At 40.1% G+C, this 23,650-nt stretch overlaps 1 protein-coding gene across 3 annotated transcripts in view; it reads left to right on the top strand.

Annotated features, from left to right (window-relative positions):
* Positions 1 to 23,650, top strand: part of TMTC2 (transmembrane O-mannosyltransferase targeting cadherins 2) — a 769,790-nt gene that overhangs the window by 134,639 nt on the left and 611,501 nt on the right. For all 3 annotated transcript variants that reach the window (XM_024737154.1, XM_024737155.1, XM_024737153.1), the window contains exon 2: positions 18,054 to 18,624. In XM_024737154.1, the coding sequence (XP_024592922.1) occupies positions 18,054 to 18,624 (571 nt within the window). The remainder of the gene's footprint in view (positions 1 to 18,053; positions 18,625 to 23,650) is intronic.

Here is a 23,650-nt window from a genome sequence, read left to right as displayed (position 1 = left end):
TGAAGATGAGGATATTAATTTAAATCTTACAACATCCTATAAAGTAGATGGTGAATTTGAATTCTTCTGTTATAAAGTCTGTCACAAAAACTAATTAGTAAATATCTCATCACTAATTTTTTTCATTTTTTCCTTTAAAAAGCATTTTATTGAGATATAGTTCACATACCATATGACTCACCCATTAAAAGTATACAGTTTAGTGATTTTTAGTTCATGATTCTCATTTTTATTGTTAGTATGTATAATGGCAATAGTCAGTAGTAATAATGATAATAGCTCCCTGTAATATATAATAATACTGAGATGTTTTGAGTTTATTTTATCCTTCTTGTAGGTACCGTAGCTTTTGATTATGTATTGTATTTGTTTTTACTGAAGTCTGAGTTTGCATTTGATTTCTTTTTTCTTTGGTGGCCACATTACACTGACTCATTGAGTTTTCCTTTTTTCTAAAATCTCCAACTATTTTTCCATGCATATGTAAGCTGACTCACGTCTTCCCATCCTGTAGCTCCTGGCTTTGAGCCCAACTTTAGGTCTTAGGATCTAATCCTTATCCCTATTAAACTTCACTTTGTTTATTTCAGTTGGTCATCCATTCTGTCAGGATCTGTTTGGATACTGCACTGTTAATCTAATCATCCCCCTGCTTAAAATAGTATCAATACATTCTTTTTTTTTTTTAATTAAGCATTCTTTTCCATCTGACTTTATTTCCCTCATTAGGAATGGGATGCATACTCATTGTGGCAATCACTGGCCAACTAAATCACTTCTGTTGAGACGCTAATATTTAGCCAGTTCTCACTGGTTTGACAGTTGCAGTTGATAAATAGCTATCGCCTCCTGCCCCCCTGAGGCTCTTCTCTTCCTTGACCATCTTGTGCCCTCACCCGAGATCACCTGGACCTCCCCAAGGACCAACTACTTAAAGTTTAATGCTGAACATAGCAGAGACCCTATAGAACCCTGTTGCAGTACTGCCCATTCTCTAGTAGTTGCTAATATTTTGAATATCATCCCTGGGTATAACATAACATATGTGAAATCCACAGCCATGAACTGACCACTTACCTTAATTACAAAATCTAGTTCTCCAGATTGTATTTGAGGCCCAGGAGGGATTTTAGAGGGAGTTTTGAGTGATGAAAACTGTGTGGAGCTTTGCTATAAAAATTGTTCCTCTCCTTCAAATCAGGAAAAGCTTTGGGATTTTCTTTGTTCTAACCTATCACCCTATTTTCCACTTTACTTTTTCTTATCAGAGTGTTGCTCCGGCCATTTGTATCATGTTTTCCTTTGGTTAGTATAGATAATATGAAATGATGGTAATTTTTGTCAGTTTGTATGCACATATAGACTGTTGACTTTTGCTCCTGTGTGCCTATGGAGATGGAATACCGCGTACACTTTAGTCGGGAAATAATTTTCATCACCTTGTTAATATGCTGGGTTAAGCCTAGCCAAGTGGGACACCATGGTAGGCAGAATAAAGGCCTCCCCAATATAGCCACTTCCTCATCCTCAGAACCTGTAAATATGCTGCCTTACATGGCAAAAGAGACTGTAAGGGTTTTAAAATGGGAGGTTATCCTGTGTTATCTGGGTGGGCCTGGTGCAGTCATGAGGGTTCTTGTATTGGAAAGAGGGAGGCAGGAGAGTCAGAGAAGAGAGGATGGAAGCAGAGGTTGTGTGATGGAATTAATTGCTGGCTTTGAGGATGGAGAAAGAGCCCGTGAGTCCAGGCATGGCTTCTGTCAGCTGGAAAAGGAACTGGATTCTCTTCTAGAGCCTCTAGAAGGAGCACAGTCCTGACGTTGGTTTCAGTCCAGGGCAACCCCTTTTGGACTTAAGTCCTCTGGAACTGGAAGATGATAAATTTGTGATTTTTTTTTCGCCCCTAAGTATGTAGTAACAATAGGAAACTCATAATCACATTACGTTACGATAACAGTAGGAACATAATACAGACACCGATATCACCTTTTTTGCCTATAATTAAGGTTATCTAGCTTCAGTTCTTATACTGATAAGTACAAGCCAGAGGACAGAAGAAACAAAACCGTTTGACCTGACTACCTTCCTCCATCATTGTTGAGACGGGAATGCTTGAGATTTTGTGTGGCTGGTGTTCCCTCTCGCAAATCTACTCAAAATTTTCTTCTACTCTGCCACCTTTTCCTTTTTTTCTTTTTCTTTTTCCTCCTCTGATTACTTAGTTTCTAATGTGTGCGATATATACATTAGTCAAAAGGGACAACAAATAAGACCCTGTTAGATTAAAAATAAAAATAGGAGTCAGTTTTCAGAAGGATCTTTTCACAAAAACTCTAATACCTATTCTTGAAGTCCCCCCTTGAGATGTGATTTAGACGCTGTCTCCTTGTCACAGAAGCAGCTTTTATTCTTCATGTGAGTTATACTTGGAAGCTAGCTTGCCTTGGAGTAAACCATCTACAGAGGTCTGCTTGGTGCAAAGTAAGTACTAAGGCTGAAGCTCAGAAAATAGGAGGGATTTTAAAATTAAATGACTTGATTCAAGAAATGTACAATAGTGACTTCTCAGTAGAGTTTAAAAATTCAATTAATTTTCATCAAAGTTGAACTCTAGAAGTGGAAAAACTATAAAGAATAGTTTGGCATGATTTTAATAGTCTGTTTTTGAAGTTGTTATTTAAAGACTGGAAAGCTTTTTGGTCAAGAGGAAAGTCAATATATGCAGGACGCTCCATGGTGAAATCCTTTCTGTTCCAGACAGCTTTCTAGTATGTTACACTAATTCAGCATCATTTAGACCTTTCCGTCAGTGCCGTGAGTTGCAAAATAAATGGTGTTGGCCAAAGGGAATTGACTAAAACGCAGTTTGTATAACACAAGTTTTAAAAATTTTGATTGGTTTTGTGTATGTGTTTAACTGTAAGTGAAATGGGGGCAAGGGCCTCCCCCGTACAGAAATTTCATGACTGGAGACATTGGAGTTGCAGAAGTAACACTTGAACACTAGTCCAAAGATCTGATTTTTTTTTCCTAATTCTGCCCCTTCCTCACTGTGTGATCTTGGATGAGAGTCTTTAGTTTCTTCACTAAAAAGGTGGGAAAAGCATTTGTGACATCACGTGATGCATATAAAAATACATTGAAAACTAGAAAGCTCTATACATATGTTAAGTCATGTTGGTTCTTATGTAAACTTCCTCATCATTCGTCTCACCTCCTTCAGCCACTTTGGGGATCCAGAGAGAGTCACAAGCTAAGGCAGGCTGGTGCGACCAGTATTGACTTTATTGTGGTGGCAGCACGGATGTCACGATGTCCACACACTTGACAACCATGGCTTTGTTTCTCTGTTATTGCATCACTCTCCTAATATCATTTCCACCCTCAAAACTACTAATGCACCGTAATCAATGTAAAAACAGTGTTAGTCCCAGAGTAGCTGTGTGTGAGCATAATGTAGATAATGAAACTCTGGTTTGGTTTGAAAGTTAGGCTTTTGGTGGAGTGTACTTCCTACCATGATGATCATTTTCATGCATGTGGAGCCCATTAAGAGGTGTTGGAGCTGGATTCACAGTTTAATGCGCTAACACTGCATCTGTTTCTACCCTGATGATAACACCTGGATCAGTTTAAAACTGATGTAGAAGTTTAAGATGCGGTGTAGTTAATTTCTAAAACAACTGTTGATCTTTATACGTGTGAACCCCATGGTCTTTTACATTCCAGATGAATTCACTGCCATTAGAATTGATACCTGTGTGTGCTTTCAGAATGGGAAATAAAAAACACATGCCTTCCCTTCTAGGAGCTTTATTTGCACTTAAATTCTGAGAGGTGACAATGATGAGATTATTATTTTTTTCCTTTTTTGAGGGGGATGGAGAGGAAGATGCCTTTATGTCGTCCTCCTGTAACCTATTTCAAATGTTCATCCAAAACTAATAGGTGGTGGATGATTTTCCTTTCTGCTTTGTCAAAATGCATGCGTACAGATAGTCTAAGACATTGATGATGCCATGAGTAAGTCGCTGATTCCTCCTGAGAGCCCTGAAATGCACAGGTATTAAAAATTAAAGTAAGGTGATTCTGTTGCTGAGACTACATGCTTTATCTCTGTGACTGGCTAAAAGCAGAGTGCCAGTTCACTGGAGCTTTGAAAAATGACTTTTCCCAATGACCTATTGCCTTTTAAAGACAGCAGAGTTTGGAGTTCCTTTTTAAAGTGGTAAATGCCCTTGGAGGGTTGTAGTACAGTTATATTCCCATTAGAAAGATTGAACTTCTCTCCAGGATGCCCTCAAAAAAGAAACCATTAGAAGGGAGGACTGATATAGCATTTGGGATTGCCTATTCTGTTATCCTCCCCGAGGCAGCTTTTAATGTTAGTTTTTCAATGTGAAAATCCATGTGCTCTGAGTGGAATGACCATGACAGAGTGTGTGACATTGCTTTTTTTTCACAAGGTGATTATATTTCTGATCTTAAACTTTTCTAGATTGTCTTCCAGGCCATCACAAATTACAGCCAATTTACTGCCCACCTGCCTAAGATTGGCTTAGATGAAGAATATAAGGAGGACTTTTTCAAATACTATGTTGACTTTTACTTTTTGTTAGCAAAGATATAAATGGTTTAATATATATTGTCCTGCTTTTTAGAAGTTGCTATCTTTGAAAACATAATGATGTGTGTGTGTGTGTGTGTGTGTGTGTGTGTGTGTGATTAGAAATGCCTGGAGTAATCCTTTTCCTACTTTGTGCAAGAAAAAATAGGCCTTGGGAAGCTAAAAAAAAAAAATTCGTGGATCACATTATAGTTTTATTAGAATTGACGATCTTTCTGTCCAAAAGAAATACCCAAGCCTAGCTTCTTTGATGATATATAACTGTTGTCCTTCCTATGAGGCTGCGTCCCAGAATATCCTAATTAGGCTGTGCACTATGACATATGTCCCGTGACTCTTTTTCTTTCTGTTACGCTTTTTGGTCCCCTCACTTAACCTTGCTGTCATCCATTCTTCCAGACGAGTTAGACCGCTGTGACCATCATTCTTGCGCTCTTAGTTTGGCTAATGGGCTTAACTTATGATGAATACAGGCACAATTTCAGGTGGCTGTGGTGGGGAAGGAGGAACAAAGGACCTGAAGAATATGCTAAGAGGAAAGATAAACGATACTGAATGCTAGATGGAGTGCTATGTTGTGGAGTGTATGCTATGGGGTCCAGGAAGGCAAGGGAGGTGATTCATTGTGGTAACAGTCATTTCCGAATCAACTACTATGTGCCAGGAGTTAAGCTCCTTATCTTATTTAATTATTATTTTATCTTCACCAGGAACAGCAGTTCATAGATGAGAACACTGAATAATAGTTAGTATATTCAAGAGGAAGAATTGAGATTTGGCTGACTAAAGTGTGTGCGTGTGTGCGTTTTATACTGAACATTGATTTTAGGAGTTGCTTCAGATAAAAGATGTAGATTATTTTTTTACAGACTGGAGTGAAAAATTAGATCCGTTACGCTTAGATTCCTCTGATTAAATAGTCTCCCATTCTTACACTTAGGTTCTTCTTGTTCGCTTCATTACTTGTGAATTTAATTAGCATGGATACTTATGAGTTGAAAAGAATTTTCTTTTACTGGCCATGGACAGGGTGACAGAAACTATGTTTAGTGAAGGTTTTGGGATGTCTAATCTTGTGGAGGATTTAGCAGTCTTAAATACAGAGGACTAAAACAGACCCTTCTCATATCCAGTTCTTCCAAGTTTGAGGATTTGGGTGTCATCAAAAGGGTAAAATATAATACCATGCTTAAGAGTCTTAAAGGGACATGTTGGTGCTTCATAATTTGTCTGCTTATAACAAAAGATCTGAGAGAACTAACAGTTTCATTATTCAGCGTAAGTATTTTGAATGCCTACCGTTATGATTTATTTAAAGGGCCACAGCAGAAAGTGTCGGGGCTTCCTGAAGTTTGATTTATTTCTTGATAATTAGTTTGGTCAATGAATGACATCTATATTAGAAAGTACTGTATTTTGGAATGCCAATAAATTTTAATGGTGGGGTTAATATCTCTCTCTCCTCCTTCTGGGATGAAATATCTCTTGCCTTCCATGTCAAATTAGAGGCTTGCTGGTGGTTTGTGGACCAAATGTTTGGGTACTTTGTGTAGGCTCATCTGTGTTAGTTTTAAATTAGAGTGTTTTTCCCCTTGCCTATCTGTTTTTCATCAGGGCTCATATATTCTTGTGTCCAAAAAGACTCTCTGATTTAGCTGTGAGGCTGATTTTATTGTAGGGATGTCTGTGTATCCTGTCATCACAGGCAACCCTGGTGAAACTTCCCATGTTGTGTGTGTGTGTTGCTGCAATATGTTTAAAGTCTGATCTTTCTCAGATGTATGTGTGTGTGTATAACTTTTATGGCTGAAAAGGGATGCAGGCAGCAAAATTTCTGACAGAATATGTTTTCTATTATATTTTGTAATATGAAATTATAGGTTCGTTTTTGGCTTTCATAAAGCTGGCTTTTTCACCCGTCACTGGGAGACAAGTAACACCTTCCTTTGACTCACGTTTTCCAAGACTCCTTAGTGTTAAAAGAAGACTTTCTTTTTGAAATGCAGAAATTAAAAGAATATGGCTCAAAAACATTTTTTATAGCTTTATTGAGTCTTGAGGGCAGATATATGGATTCCAGACAAAATGCAATAATAGACTAGGATTTTACTTTCAAATCATCTTACAAACACTTCTCGTGGGAGATTTATTGTCCATGTGGAGGAACAGGGCTGCTTTGAAGGTTAAATGGAGTAGTTTGGAGAACAGTGTTCAAGGTCTTTCTCTGCCTCTTTATTTTTTTTTAATAAATTTATTTATATTTATTTTTGGCTGCATTGGGTCTTCGTTGCTGCGCGTGGGCTTTCCTTAGTTGTGGCGAGTAGGGGCTGCTCTTTGTTGCGGTGCACGGGCTTCTCATTGTGGTGGCTTCTCTTGTTGCAGAGCACGGGCTCTAGGCACGCGGGCTTCAGTGGTTGTGGCACGTGGGCTCAGTAGTTGTGGCTCACGGGCTCTAGAGTGCAGGCTCAGTAGTCGTGGTGCATGGGGTTAATTGCTCCGTGGCATGTGGGATCTTCCCGGACCAGGGATCGAACCCATGTCCCCTGCATTGTCAGGTAGATTCTTAACCACTGCACCGCCACGGAAGTCCCTCTGCCTCTTATTAAGTATGTGCTCATCTTTAGCTAACTTAAGCCATCCAGCGTAGTTTTCTATTTTATAGCAGTATTGTGAGGATAATATGAGATAACGTGTGTGTGCTTTGTAAGCTTTGTGATCTCAGTGTAAATATGAAGTAGCACTTGTGTTTTATTACGTGTGTTTAGTTAGAGTTAATGCCCCATTGGCATGATCAGGATTTTTTTTCCCATCTGGTAAAGCATGTAGACAAGTCCTGGCAGAACTAAGAATAAGATACCTCTTAAAGTCCTATTTATACTCACAAAGCAGTTCAACCCCTGTCATCAAAAACAGAGTACCAGGGCTTCCCTGGTGGTGCAGTGGTTGAGGGTCCGCCTGCCGATGCGGGGGACACGGGTTTGTGCCCCGGTCCGGGAGGATCCCACGTGCCACGGAGCGGCTGGGCCCGGGAGCCATGGCCTCTGAGCCTGCGTGTCTGGAGCCTGTGCTCTGCAACGGGAGAGGCCACAACAGTGAGAGGCCCGCGTACCGCAAAAAAAAAAAAAAAAAAAAAAAAAAAAATCAGAGTACCAGACATAGTATTGGACAAATATAGCTTTTGTGTGAAATCTAGTTTCTCTGTAACTCTGAAGGATAAACAGGAGAGTGTATGTAATTATGTACAATGGTCGCTATGGTATAGTAGGGTGTATTTGTTTCTTAGGACAGCCATAACAAAATACCACAGACTAGGTGGCTTAAACAATAGAAATTTATTTTCTCACAGTTCTGGAGGGTGAAAGTCCCAGATCAAGGTGTAAGCAGATTTGGTTTCCCCTGAGGCCTCTTCTTGGCTTGCAGATGGCCACCTTCTCATTGGTCCGCACATGTTTTTTTTCCTTTGCACGTGTGCCTCTTGTGTCTCTTAGTGTGTCCAAATTTCCTCTTCTTATGAGGACACCAGTTAGATTGCATTAGGGCCCAGCCTAAAGGCCTCATTTTAACTTCATTACCTCTTGAAAGCTCCAATTTCCAAATACAGTCACGTTCTGAGGCACTTAGAGATTCAACGTAGGGCTTTTAAGGGGACACAATTCAGCCTGTAACATAGGGAGGGCAGTAGACAAGGAACTGAAGTTTGGATTCCAGGGTGGGCGGCTCTGATCTGTACCGATGCAGTTGTCTCATGCAGGACTCCTAACTTGTCACGTCCACGTCTGCTTACTCACGGGGCGGTGACAAGGATTCAAGACAGTCGTGAACATGAGCACATTTGGTGAAATATAAAAGCATGATACAAATGCAAGGTTGTATTGTATCATGGATACCTGTGAGGGATACATTGGCAACATGTGGAAAATTTTAAGTAGAAAATACAAAGGATCATTGCAAGTATTTGGCTAAAGAAACCTCTTGGCTAGTCTGTTTGGCTGAAGGAGAGGCGTGAATAAAGAAAGGTGATTTGGTTAAGACTTAACTCAGAGAAGACAGGAGTTAGGCTTACAGATAAGCCAAACATCTGGATGATGTGGGTGAATATCTTCCCATCTCCCAGTGGAGCCTGTTTTCTTAAAGCCTGTTAGTTTCTTGGTTTAAAAAATTTCCCCCTACCTTCCATGGTCTGGCAGTGAGAACTCTTAGTGGGTTTCCAAGCAGTATCATAGCCAGAAGGCACTTTTCCTATGTACCTTAAGTGAAGATTCTATGACACCTCCTCAAGGATGTGATTTTTTTTTTGTTTTTTAAGGTAATACTTGAGTAGTTGGGAAAACTTCCATGTACTTCAGGATATCTGTTCTGAAATTTGTACAGCGTGTTTATATACATAGGCAAGTATTTTAATTGAAAAAGTGTATTCTCAGCTTGCCATGCCTACCTATTTAGAAGGCATTTGTGTTCTTAAGCACAAAGCACATCATCTTTGATTCTGTAAAAACACATAGAACAAGACCATGCACAAAATAGGTGTTCTTAGAATCTCATGGTTACACCTGTGCTCTTGTTCTTGGCCTCTGGTGTCCAATAGAGCCCAGTCATTTTTGAAAGCTATAATCTCATATTCATTTCTCATCTTAAAAAAATCAAATATTTGTAATATTTTAAAAATAGAATTATAAGGAACCAGTCATACTTTAAAACATATCACTAGTGCTCAAGACCCCATTGTAAGGGAAACATAGTATGAAATGTAAGAAAACCAAAATTTTTTAATCACCTTTTTTTATAGAACTATGAATTTATGAAAACCTGTGAAACTGATTGAAATTCATAAATTATATACAGCAGTGTACTGAAGTGGTTCATAAACTTGGAGTTTATGGAGTGAAAAACTTTTGGGAGTGAAAAAGCTTCATAGTACCTCTTCCAGTGGTTACTGATTTCAAGTCTGGAAAACTAGGAATAAAGATATTTTCATTAAGCTTTTAAGTCGAGACTGATTCAATTTAGTACAGCTTGAAGGAGGTGAATTGTAAGTATAATATTTTATGTTAGGGTGGCATGATATGGATATAGTGAACAAATACTTGTGTGGAAAACATTAATATTGTTTTTCCTCATGCAGATTGCAAGGCAATGAAAGATATTTCAAGTTGTTAAGAAGCTAATATTAAGGTAGAGGATTATTTTAATCAGTGAAATTAAATGCTTGGAGTATGGTTTTTGTGATTATGTCATGCTGTTAGTTTTTGCTTTAATCTTGTCAAATGCTTTTCATATTAATACTTTAAAAAACATTTTTAGTAACCAGTTCTAATTGTATAATTTTTTTTAAATAATTTTTAATTTTTTTCATTTTTTTTGGCCACACCGTGTGGCATGCGGGATCTTAATTCCCCCACTGGGTACCGAACCCATGCCCCCTGCAGCGGAAGTGTGGAGTCCTAACCACTGGATCGCCAGGGAATTCCCAGAAGTTTTCATTTTAAATCATCAGCTTTCTTTTAAATGGATTATTAATTTGTTCTCAGGGTTACTTAAAGTTTTTTCTTGACCATTCCCTGTAGAAACTCTGAAAATGGCAGCATTGACTTATTTGGGGAACTAAAGACACTTCTTCGGCCAAGGTTCATCCATTTCATTTTCTCCCACTAAGACAAGAAGAGTGTCTGGGCAGACTCTAGACTTGGGAAGCTCTAGAGAGTGAATCTGAATCTCCAGCAGCTTAGTTCAGCTTAGTTCAGTTGCAGCTGGGGCCACATTTAATCAGAAAGCTTAGTTTTCTTTGTTTGGGGGTGGGGGGAACTGGAGAGGTTGCTGTGTCAGATGTAGCTCATAAAATTCCTTTATTGCTTACAGGAAAAACTCCTAAAGGGATGGAAGAGGAGTCCACTAAGAATATTCCTTTAGTTACAAGGCTGAGCATTCTCAGACTTACCTTCTCACAAAGCGAGCAGTTACTCGGGGGCCCTGTTCCTTGGATGTCTGACAGCAGGCTCTTTGTTACTCCTTTGGCCTCTTTTCATTCAACATCTAGACAGTGACAATTCACATTTTTTAAAAAGTGCCAGTTGCTTAGGAAGTCATCATCTCTGCCGTTGAAGGGTTTACAATTTAGTAGGAGGAGATCAAGATGGAAATAAGTTTAGGAATGTGTTACATGTGTAATGATAATTTCATGCCTAAAGCATAGTGCCTTCCATTTCTGCAGGGACCAAGAAAGCTAACACCGAAATTTATTTGTCCTACCTGACATTCCTCTGTGAATCTGAAATGCATTGCTTCTTGCCAGACTAAGACAGGCTGTAAGATGTTACGATATACCTCTCATTTCCCTACCCTGGTAGCTAAGTATTTGCATATTTACTGGAGCTTTCTAAATATAATGGCTTATCCCTAAAGAGAGACTCTAATGGAGGGATTATAGGTTAAGTGGGAAATGTGTACCAAAGACATTTGGGTAAGCCAATTAACCTGATGGTTTTTTTCAGTTAATTATCATTGAGTGAACAGAGTTTAGTGCCCAGAGTGAGTGAACTGCTTTTAGATGCAAGTGATAATTCCCTATATACTTAAAACAATGTAGAATTTTTCTAAAAGGTGAGTGCAGCTTATCAATACCAATCATTTCTAGTTAGAATTCAGTTCGTCAAATATGTATTGAATGCCTAATATGTGCAAGGCTCCAAAAGATAAATAAGATACTGTTCTGTGTCTTAGGAGTTAACAGTGCATTGGGGAGATAAAGCAAGTCCTAACAAGCTGAATCGGACCTGAAGACCACTGCAGAGCTTGACGTGTAGCCACATTGCTCTCCATCCCATGAAGGACAATAGTCCAAGACAGAGTAATGCCAGTGATTCCTGTCACTCCATCCCTCAAACTTCACTCCAGCCAAAGCAACCTATTGCATTTTTTTCGGGTCCCAAGCTCACCACCTTCTTCTCTCCTGCCTCAGGGTCCTTGAAAATATTGCCCATCAGTCTGGCAACATCCTAACTCAGTTACTCTTTTGCTTAACCCCTTCCGTGTATGTAGACTTGCTTTCCTCCAGGAAGCTCTTGACCCCGCCGACTGTCGGAAGTCTGTTCTGTTCTCCCAAGGCAATCAGGATTTCGTGTTAGAGAGGTATTTATCATACTGCAGTGAAATGGCCTCTACACATCTTTGCCTCTTCTACTAGGCTGTTTCTCGAAGGCAGTGCATCTGTTTTACTCACCATCCTATCTGCAGTGCCCTTTATAGTGTCTAGCCCATCACGGAATGAATGAATAAATAAATGAGTGAGTGAATAATTTTCTTAAGACAGAATCAATCCATTTTGTTGAGTTGTGATTTTCAATAGGGTAGAGAAGAGGGACTGTTAAAATGCCCTGATTTCAATGCATATATTTCCTCCTTCTCCTTCATGAAACGTCTTCCACATCTCATCCCATATAAGATCCCTGACGATGGTAGTAAGAAGTCAGTGGTATTTTTTCTTTTTTTTTCTTTTTGCGGTACGCGGGCCTCTCACTGTTGTGGCCTCTCCCGTTGCGGAGCACAGGCTCCGGACGCGCAGGCTCAGTGGCCATGGCTCACGGACCCAGCCACTCCGCGGCATGTGGAATCCTCCCGGACCGGGGCGCGAACCCACGTCCCCTGCCCCGGCAGGCGGACTCTCAACCACTGCGCCACCAGGGAAGCCCGAAGTCAGTGTTAATAACGGGAATGTGTCAATGCGCCATGTTAAAATCGAGCCGATTTGCAACAATAACTAGGAGAGACTTTAGGGGAGACTGGGGCATCACAAACGAGCATTGGCAGTTAAAGTGTATCTGGACAGATGTAAACTGGTCGAAGAACAGCAATCCAGGCAGAGGAAGGAACAGAATGATCTGAGCGAAGGCCTAGAAGCTGGGAAGTTCGGTTGGCATTAGGATGCATATAGAGGAGTAATGGGAGATTGGCCTAGAAGTCATAATGGGGCTGGCTGTGAATGCTGGGCCGGGAAGGGTGTTTATTTTGGTAAGAAATAGGATGTGATGAGGGATTCTTGTGAAGCAGAGTGATGGTGTTAGGGTTATACTTCAGGAGTTATATTTCAGGAAGTTTCTCTATCCACAGCATGTATAATAGATCAAAAGGGGAATGAAAGCAGGCAGGGATGACTAGTTCAGTTTTACAAATATTTGTTATGTGCCTAATACGTATTGGGCGTTGAAGAAAATATACTCTTTCCATGAGGGGACTTTGAGCCTAATGAAAGAAACAGAATAATAAACAGGCGCTTTTAGTAAGCCTGCTAAGCAATAGGGGTAGGAAATGATGGAAGCCTGAATGGGGGCGGGGGAAGGAGAAAAGGGAAGTTAGAGGTGAATTTAAGGGAAACTTGCGAGTTGGATTTTTCTCTGAGAGCCTGACTGGCGTCAACATATCATTAACCAATTTAAAAGTAGATGTAGGAGCAAAGAGAGAAGGACCCCTCATGCACAACTGCGGTGTCAGTGGTGGAAGAATGATGGTGCTTAATGAGGGGCTTGTATGAAAAAGGAGGTGGTGTGTAAGGAAAATTATTTGGATTCAGTCTTATTCAGCTGAAGATACTGAAAGGGCAACTAACAATATTGCTTGATAGTTACACAGTGCTATTTCATTTAGCAGTCTTCTGGTTGCACATGTCAGAATAACAGTTCAAACTAGTGTATTGGCTTATTGGCTTATTTAGCAGTGTTAGCTTCAGGCACAACGGGATCCAGCTGCACTAAGAATTGCCTCTGTCTCCTTGATCTGGGTTTTTTGTGTTGGCTTCATTCTTAGGTTCTGTCTTCAGGGAATCCTTTAGTAGCCCTAGGATTTCATCTCATTCTTAAAATAAGATGTCCTTTCCCAGTAGATTGTTGGAGCTGTTTTGACTCCGACTGACCTGGCTGGCTGCTAAGTCAGTTCTTGTGGCCAGAAATGAGGATGGGGGGATATAGTACGCTAACTGGTCAAATCAAATGATAACCTTTCATCAGGAGGTGGGGATAACAGCTTCACTCTATGCACATGGACTGAGGGGTGGATGTGGCCTGTTCTCAGAAGGAAGAACAGGACACTGTTAGCTAAGAAGAAGGGGTCTGGAAAAACCAGTCCGTGACAGCAGGCTAAGTAATTTTTCAAACATTTTAAGTTAACATTGCCTCATCTGATCTTCAGCACAACAATTTGTGAGAAGCGTTGTTATCTACCAACTGTAGGTAAAGAAGCTGTGCTTTAGAGAGGTTAACTGGCCAAAGGCAAGACTCTGGTGTTAGTAGAGGAACCGGGATTGCATCATTCAGGTATGGCTGTCACCTGGGGCAGTACAAGTGTAGGCTTGTGAGCAACACTCAGGCTGGAGGCGTCGATGGAGAAAGCATCTCTTGAGTTGCAGGTGTCAAAGATGATGACTACAGAGGTGGAAAGTGTAGAGAGAGGGGAGGTCAGGAGACAGAACCGAGAGAAACATCCACATTTGGGAGAAAAATCTGAAAGAGATGCTAGCCAAGGAGTTGGAAAGAAGTCAAAAAAGATAGGAGGGGAATGGGAAGAGTAATGGGTTAAAAGATAAAAGACCCCAGGTAAGACTTCATAAATGTTTATTGTTTTGTGCTGAGAGTGTCATAAAAGCTTAAAGGAATTTTAAGTGAAATAGGACCATGGTACATAGATTTTTGAAGGCTATATATATATATATGAAGAAAGAGCACTGATTTTGCATTGATGGCTAGCACTAGTTGTTTGGTGTTAATGGTGATAATACTGATAATGACAGCAGCTATCACGTGTTACACATATTACATATAACAATGTGCTTTTTGCTTACTAACTCCTTTACTCCTCAAAATGGTCCTATAAGGCAAGTACAGTTATTATCCTTATTTTGCAGATGAAAAAACTGAGGTACAGAGAAGTGGAGTAACTCTGGACCAGTTGGCTCCAGACTCAGTTTTCTTAGCCACTGCATTTCACTGCCCTTTCTGGGCATAGATAGGCGTGCTTGGGTAGCACTGAAGCAGGGCAGGTTAACAAAGGCCATGCTCTTTCTTCTTTCTCCTGTGGAACAAATTTCAACCCATCACCTAAAAGAAAAAAAAATTTTTTTTAAATATAGAGTTTGGCCTTTACTTACTTTTTAGTAGAACAATTTGAAAGTACTTGGGAAGAGCGTGCCGTTTGATGTTTGGAGAATCTAAGCATCATTCCTCCTCTGAAGGACTGATGGCCATCATTTTTGTGGGTGCTCTTGACTGAAAAGGTCAATGGACAGGAAAAATAGTACTGAGAGAAACCCACACAAGGACAGTTGGGATGGCAGTGTCATTATCATTCATCCGTTTTACGTTTTACAATAGCGTTGGCCTTTGTCAACATTTTTTAAAGGAAAAATCATAATGCAGCAAAAAACAAACAGCCTCAAATGAACAAAACTGAAAACAGATTAAGACCTCCTTGAAAGCTTGAGAGACTGGATCTTTTTGCTTCAAAAGGCAGTCTCTTGGGCCTGTGTTCTCTGGAGAATTCTGCCTACAATTGTTTCTTTTCCACACCTGCTGCTTCAGCGTTCTTCACCTTTCCTGGAGTGGAAAGTTTCCCAATCCCTTAGTGTCTTTCTGAATTTTCAATACCCACTCACAGAAGTAACATTAGAAATTATATCAGCATGACATTTTGTTTTGAGTTAAGCCTTTTCATTGACTGAGAAGTAGCAGGTTTCCCTCTTTCAGTTTTGGACTTGCATAAGAAAATGCAAACAGATGAGTATCTATTATGTCGAGTGTTGAGAGACTACCTTTACTTCTCATTTTGCTGGCAGATTATCCAGATTCCATTAAATCCCTTTTGGTCTGTATCTTTCTTAATATGATGTGAAGGATGCGTAATGCATCCCTTATCACTGACTTGCATGTGTGACATGACTTATGTACTAAAGCCCAGTGCAGTTTAGTCTTATTTCTTGTTCTTTTGCCGTAACATTTATTGAGTCAATAAAAACCTGGCTAATAATAAGATAATGCCCATCAGAGAATTTTATCAGACCGAAGTCTCCCTTAGTGCAGTATATTTTGAACATGGGTGGGATGTTCCTTTGCTCTTCTATTATTTTATTGACACTGTTTGCCTTTAATTCTTTTCTACAGTGTAAATTTAGGGCTGTGCCGCATCAAAGGTTTTTCTCACAATGAAATTATGAGATTTGTTAGTTTTCTTCTTTGTTTTGAAATTCTTGTTTCATGAGAGTTAAACGCATAGTATATCTTGTTGGTTGCTGCAGATTACTAGATGTATTGCTACGGATATAAGAAATTCTGGCAGCTTTGAACAGACTTTTAAACGTGTGTTTCTTTTTTTTCCCTTTCCCTCAAAAAGCCTTTACAGAGTTAGTTATGGAGCTGAACTAATAGCATGTAGAAAACCTGGTTTAGGGAACATGCGTCTCCATTCTATAAGGATCTGCCACTGAAAGGGTGAAGTATTGCCCTAAACAAAATGTGCTTTTCAGCTTTTCTCGCTAAATTAGCCAAGCCTTATCCCACAGTGCTTTGCTGTTGAACTTCCTGCTGCCCTGACTTTGATAGTATGAACGTTTCTGCATTGATATTAGAGAAATGCACATCAGTATCTAAGTTAATGTTCAGTGGAGGCCAGTTGGCTTTTCATTCTCAATGGCTTGAAATCAGCTCTAACAACACTGGCAGTTTTTCATATTTCTTTAAAATTTTAATTATAACCCATCAAGTCTTAAGCAATTACTTCTGGGGTAGACTCTTGATGAATGTCATAACAGGGTGTTTTAGTTTAATGGATCCAGACTAACATCTGTTTCTAATATTTTAAAAGCCAATTTATATGGAAATTCATTTATACACAGTCAATACACGGAGGCTTGTAAAAATCAGAATCAAAATGGAAAATCAAACCACTGTGATATAGTAGGTCTTCTGTTAACAAAGGATTTCACTGATGAGTAGATTCAGCTGTGCTAACACCCAAACTATTGCAGCTTAAACAAGATAGCAATTTCTTTCTCATACTCAGGTAGTTTGCCAAGGGCTGGTATGGTCTACCATGACAGGACTCAGTTTCCTTCAGTCTTATTGCTCTGTTGGCATGACTTCTATTCCTAAGGATACCTTATGAGTCACGATGGCTGCTGGAACTCCAGCTATTACATCTGTGCTCCAGCAGGAAGCGGGTAGGGGTAGGAGAGGGAAGAATACTAAGCTTTTTCCTTTTAAGGATACTTTTTTCTAGTAGTGCATAGCACTCTGTTTATATTCCACTGACCAAATATTAGTCACTGGCCAAATACTAGTCACAGGACCATATTTAGCAGCAAGGGAAGATAGGAAATGATAATTTTTTGTCCGTAAGACATGTACCCAGCTAAAAACTAAAGTATGGGAAAATGGAGAATATAGACACTGGAGAACTGTCTGTAACATTGAGTACTTTTTAAAACCTGATTTTGACAGACTTTCTGCCTTTTACTGAGCATCTAGAAAAGTCAGCTCGTTTTCATAAGTAGATAATATATACAGAAGGACTAGCATAGTGTTTGGCAGAGTAGATAACCAACTACTATTAATGTATGTTGATGTCTGTCTTAATTCCAGCCCCCAGATGCACCTAATTTCAGAGGTTGTAGGTCGAACTGAATTTTATAAGGGACTTTTTGTAGATTAGAATACAGTCTTTGTAGAATAATAATAGCAGCAGCTCACAGGGCCAAGGTGTTCTTTGCACTAGGTCTCCAGAACACTCATGTATCTGCAAAGCAGTGTTCTTTGCTTTTTTTACACAGTAGATAAATGAACAATTACAAGGGTTAGAAATGTAGAATCTCGGGCTCCTCCCCAGACCTACTGAATTAGAACCTTTACATGCCTGTTAATGAGATCCCCAGGTGATCTGCATGTATGGGAAGCATTGCTTTGGGCACAGATGTTCTACCTAAAATTTATTTCTGCTGGGGCGGGGCGGGGGGTGGCTAGTCCTTGCTGTAAGTGTATCCCCTGCACCAGTATCACCTGAGACTTTCTAGCCAACACGCGGGCAATTGTTTGGCAACTGCTTTATTGAACCTTAAGAGTTAAGCCTTTAGCTCTGCATTTATTCTTCAAAGGTATTTGCATTCAAACAAGGAAGAAAGCTTTTGAGGGAGAGAAATACAACCTTAATTGCGGATCTAGTAAGCCATTAAGGGGAGGATCTGAATTCAATCTACTTGTAAAGCCGGCTCCAAGGCTCGTTTGCATTAATCATGTATACCTGGAATTCCATCATAAAGCCACGTGATGACAAAGCCACGCGATGACAAGGCTACAAAGGGAGGCAGTGTTTTAGCAGTATATTTTAGCAGTGTATTTCCTTCTTTCTTTCTGTATTTTACATTAGATTTCTGTTTCGACATTTTATTTTTTAGCCGTGCTATCAAGACTAACCAGGACCTTCTCCCAGAAACCCCATGGACCCACATTTTCTACAATGATTTTTGGGGGACGCTGCTAACCCACAGCGGCAGCCACAAGTCCTACCGGCCGCTCTGCACTCTTTCTTTCCGCCTGAACCATGCCATCGGAGGGCTGAATCCCTGGAGCTACCATCTTGTCAACGTGCTCCTGCATGCGGCGGTCACTGGTCTCTTCACGAGCTTCTCCAAGATCCTGCTTGGGGATGGATACTGGACCTTCATGGCTGGCTTGATGTTTGCCTCTCACCCCATCCACACGGAGGCGGTGGCAGGAATCGTGGGCCGGGCCGATGTGGGGGCCAGTCTCTTCTTCCTCCTCTCCTTGCTCTGCTACATGAAACACTGTTCTACAAGGGGCGCCTCGGCCAGGACCTGGGGCTGGTTCCTGGGGACAGGACTGTGCGCCGGATGCAGCATGCTGTGGAAAGAGCAAGGAGTGACGGTCCTGGCGGTTTCAGCCGTTTATGACGTCTTTGTCTTTCACAGGCTGAAAATGAAACAGATCTTACCCACCATTTACAAAGTAAGTGATTGTTGGTGCTTGAGCATTGGATTACTGAGTCCTCTCCTTGCTTGGTCCCTTTTCCCCATTTACAAAGCAAATGTGTTCCTCTTCAAAGAGAATTTAAAGTAAGTTACCTTTTGATCTTCGGGAGGTGGAAGTGTCCTCTCTGACCTTTCCCTACTCACTGGGTGTCAGTCACGGATTATTTTATTTCTCAGGTTTCTTATTTTCATGATTTCCAAGGGGCCAGAAGGACAATTCTGCCTTGTAAAGAATATGCATCTTTATTATTTATTTAGTTTTACTCCTCGATTTCGGCCCAAATTCCCTGTAATCCAATAAATTGCCTCTAAAATGTGTTTGAAAAAAATAACACAGCTGATCATAGAGCTAGATGGTCGACTCTGTCAAGAGGAAATCCTCTGCTATTTGTTAATATTACTTTTCCTGAGCTGACTTTGGAAAACAACCCTCTCTGCAGTGCACTGGGAACTCACATTCTTAAATCGTGAGTCATATTCACCTTTCCCTGATGTAGTGTATAAGAACCGAAGAGTCAAAACAGAAAGTGGTTATTGTAAGTTTTGCCCTGAGGCCAATTAAGACCTTTGCTTCAGGGCTTAATATGTGTTCTTCTGTATTCCCTTAGTGGTTGCAAAATGCAATGTCATCTGAAGGTCACGGAAGCACTTTCAGATCCCACGTACTTAAAGAGAACTGAGCAGTTTTCTGCTGGTGTGTTTGGGTGGACCAGCACCTCTTGAGAAACTGCCTCCTTCCCATCTCCCCGTCCTCCCTCCCTGGCAATAAACTCACCCTTGCTTTAACTTAAGTATAAAGGCGGAACTTCGCCAGTGTTTGCAGACCTCAGCCATTTTCTAAATCATGGACCACAGCCAGCTCCTCCATCCTTTTGGACACTCTTAAGCAAGGAATTACGGTTTAGGATACTGACCCTGAGAAAGCTGTCAAGTTTTCTAGTTTTTACCACTTTTTTCCTCTCAGTTCTTAATTTTACTTAAAATTCAATTGGGAAGAAATTGAAATAACAAAATTGAGGTAAATGGAAACTTTTTTTATTTTATTTTTAAAATATATTTTTAATTTTTGGCTGCGTTGGGTCTTCGTTGCTGTGCGCAGGCTTTCTCTAGTTGCGGCGAGCGGCGGCTACTCTTCGTTGTGGTACATGGTCTTCTCATTGCGGTGGCTTCTCTTTGTTGGGGAGTACGGGCTCTAGGCGCGCGGGCTTCAGTAGTTGTGTCTCGCTGGCTCAGTAGTTGTGTCTCGCTGGCTTTAGAGCGCAGACTTAGTAGCTGTGGCACACGGGCTTAGTTGCTCCGCGGCATGTGGGATCTTCCCAGACCAGGGCTCGAACCCGTGTCTCCTGCATCGGCAGGTGGATTCTTAACCACTGCACCACCAGGGAAGTCCTCGGAAACATTTACTTTTAAATGACTCTTTTTTTCTTTTACGTAGGAGGCAGAGTAATTACTGCTGTGCCTCTGCTCTGCAGGGAACTCCAGTATCAAGTGCTTAATGAAGTTCTTTTGTGATTTCGGTTAAATGCTGAAACTTTAAAAGAAAACTCTGGTTAGAGTTTGATGCTTTGCAAAGAACATATGGTTTGAAAGTCAAGCTTTTAATTTCAAATCAATTTTAATTAGTCTCTCAAGGAAATTTAGGGAAAATAGTCTTTTTCTTTCCTTTGAAAATCATGCCATCAACAATAGACAGTTTTCTTGTTTTACTGGAAATACAAATAGAGTAAGTATAAGACATGGTCCTTGTCCTATGCAGGTTGAGAACTATTTGGGGATACAGACTGGGTGTTTTAAGACCTTGTGTTGATAGCCTGTGAAACACTGTGGTTTCTCCTACAGAATTTTCATGTTACCATCTCATGAATTAGGAAATTACCTCGGTATGTCAATTCAGGACTTGCTTTTAGGACCTTTGAAGTTCTCTTCTGAGAAATTTTCAGGTCTGTAAGCCTGTTTTCAAGGATTAAGTTGCTGATTGATCTCCTTACTATAACTATGTCCCATGCAGTATTTGGGACATACTTATAAGAGAAGTCTATCCTTTGTTCATCTGAAATTAAAATATAACTGGGCATCTCGTATTTTATTTGGCAGCGTTACTCATGCAACTGCTGCTTCAGAAAACGAGAAGTGCCACTAGTGCAGGGGAGAAGAACTTTTCTCTCCATCGAAGTTCTTTGGCTGGCCTGATAATCAAATTGCCGTAAGACAGATTAACAGGAGAAAAACAGATTTAGTTTTGTACATACAGGACCCCCTCAGAGACAGGAGAAGCTCCTCAACAGTTAGGCAGTTGAGGTTTCAATGCCATCCTGAGCTAAGGAAAAGGGGGGAGGGGTCTGGAACTTCAGAGGAAGGAAGACGATTCACAGGAAGACAGGACGAGCAAATGTTTGCCACTCCAGACCACAGTCTTCCTTATGTAAAAAAGTTATCTTTGGTAATAACTCTCTTCCTGGCACAGGCTAACTAAATCCTTTTAGGCATTTAAGAGGGAAGTAAAAACTTCTTCTTGAGTCTGTTGGGCCTTAATTGTCTTTCGCTCCATATAATCCACATGCCAAAGTGGCACATTCTGTGGCAGCCTGCCCCGAACCCCATCACTGTGAAGGAATTCGTTAAGAGTAGAGAGTGTGAAGTCCCCCGCACTATGGGAAAGGACTTAATGGCTTTGAATGTTCAGTGTCTTGAGAAGTTTTCAGATGGAAACTTGCCCAGGCTGTCTGGCAGCCACTGCTTGCGGGCAAGGGAAGTGGTCAGGGCAGCAAAACCCTTCATCTGATAGTTGCTATCTCAACTTAGCTTTTTCTTTCACTCTTAGGTTTTGGGCCAGTGAGCTTAATGAGGACATTGGGATAACAGACTTTACAGATCCGTAAGGAACCTTGAGACCATCTATGCCAGTCCCCTTGTTTCCAGCTGAGGTGTAGAGAACCAGAGATGTGAAAGTCACCCAGAAAATGGTGGAATCACTAGGACTAGAAGACATATTTGTGACTGCCTAGTGATCTTACACTGTGAAGGTGTGAAGATGAACATAGAAAGTAGTCAGATGACTCCACAGTAGAGAAGAAAATAATAGGCATTGAACCTTAACGTGCACTGGCTGAGTCACGTTGGACTAGTTCAATGCCCTGTTTCTTTGTGTAGAAATTGAGATAATTAATGTTCTCTCCTAGAGATGTTACGAAGATTACGTGAAACTGTAGAGAGTTCGTTGTGAACTGGGTGCCCAATATTTGGAAGTCACTTAATGCACATTACTTGAAGGGAAAGAAGAAGTATCAGTGGAAATGTAATTCTTTATCTCAAGAAAGAGAAGGCCAAAGGATAAATTTCTACTAGTCTTTAAACACGCAGTGGTTTGAAAGCATATGAATTAGGAATCAACTAAAGCTGAAGTATGAATATTTAAGCAAAAACTTTCATTTAGAATTTCATGACTATGGGGCTTATAAACACTGGCACAGATTACATATGGAAGTTATAGAAAAATTCCATGTTCTGTCTTTAAAATAAATAGATTTCTATGCCTGGGGTGAGTTAGAAGAGACTTTGAAGGAAGTGGATTAAAAGACTTTTCAACCTTAAACGAATAATCGTCTTAAATGTCTTACTGATTAACTCTGCATCAGAGTTATCATAGTTGGCCACATGAAATAAACTTCCCTGCCTTATTAAAACATAACTTATATATAAAGAGAAAAATCCAGTGCACAAACGTTTACCTCTATTAGGCAAACTAGAGAACCAGCCAAATACTCAAAAATCTAAAGATGGTGGTCCTACAAGCTGGAAATTATTAAAACCAGAGGAGCAAGGCTCTCCATTTTTATAGTTTTGTCCGTAATGTTTTTCTCATAGCAGTCACACTCAGCTTCTCCCTTCACATTTCTTCAGAAATGTCAGAAGTTAGAGGCCTATCAGATCCAGGCCCCAAAGTCAAATGCACACCAGGACCAGGCAGAAGGGCCCGTGGTGAACTAGAGGTTATGCTCTCGCACTCGTACTTCTCTCCATCCCATTATTGCGATAAGCAAATACAGGTTTCAGTTTCGTAGAGGTTAATATTTTTCTAAGATAGACACCTGTATTTTCTATGACATCTCCTGTTATTTATTATTGGTTACTAATTTAAGAACAAATATGCCCTGTTTGGGCCAGACGATATCCTTGGGATGACTGAATTTGGCCAGAAGTCTTGGCTGCCGTTTTTTGACTTCTAAGATTCATGCGAGGGATACCTGTGTCCATATGACATGTAGATTTTTTGTAGTTCTGCAAAAGAAATACGAAAGTTTTTTCTTCGATGAAGTGTTTGGAAAACAGTAGGTACCCAGAAAATCATAGATATTTTATTTAGTATTTGGTAAACATGTATAGTGTTTATATCTGCCAGGCACTCGTATGAATATGTCAAAAATGTTAACACATTTAACTTATTTAGTAAATGCTTATCAAGAGAGTAATATGACTTATGAAATAATGTGGTTGAATATAATATGAAATAATATAGTTTTCAATAGTTAGGAAGATTTCTAAGAAAACAATATAAAATCTTCAGGAATGTGTATGAATAAAATTAGAGTTCCTAACTATTTTTTTGAAAACTGTTAAATGTTCTAGATCTTCACTTCAGCATCTATTTAATATGTTTCCTACATTATTCTTGGCATCTAGTGCACCATTTGGCACATAGTAGGTACCTAGTAAATTACTGAATTCACCCTTGTTTAAGATTGACTTTTGAAAAGGATGTACCTGCAATGGTAAAGTGAAATCCTATACTCGCCCCTTTCTATAGTGAGGATTTCATTACTGGTTAGTGAGTTCTGGAAGGTAGGATTGGAAGAAATGCATGTCAGAAAAATGTTGAAAAATGAGTGTTCTTGACTTCTCACCAAATGATTATTTTAGCCTATCTTAGATTATTTTCACTTTGTGTGTGTGTGTGTGGTACGCGGGCCTCTCACTGCTGCGGCCTCTCCCGCTGCGGAGCACAG

The sequence above is a fragment of the Neophocaena asiaeorientalis genome, unplaced genomic scaffold (assembly GCF_003031525.2).
Source record: "Neophocaena asiaeorientalis asiaeorientalis breed wild unplaced genomic scaffold, Neophocaena_asiaeorientalis_V1.1 scaffold134, whole genome shotgun sequence".
Taxonomy (NCBI): domain Eukaryota; kingdom Metazoa; phylum Chordata; class Mammalia; order Artiodactyla; family Phocoenidae; genus Neophocaena; species Neophocaena asiaeorientalis.
The sequence above is the reverse complement of the archived record's forward strand: the minus strand, read 5'-3'. Positions and strand labels throughout refer to the sequence as shown.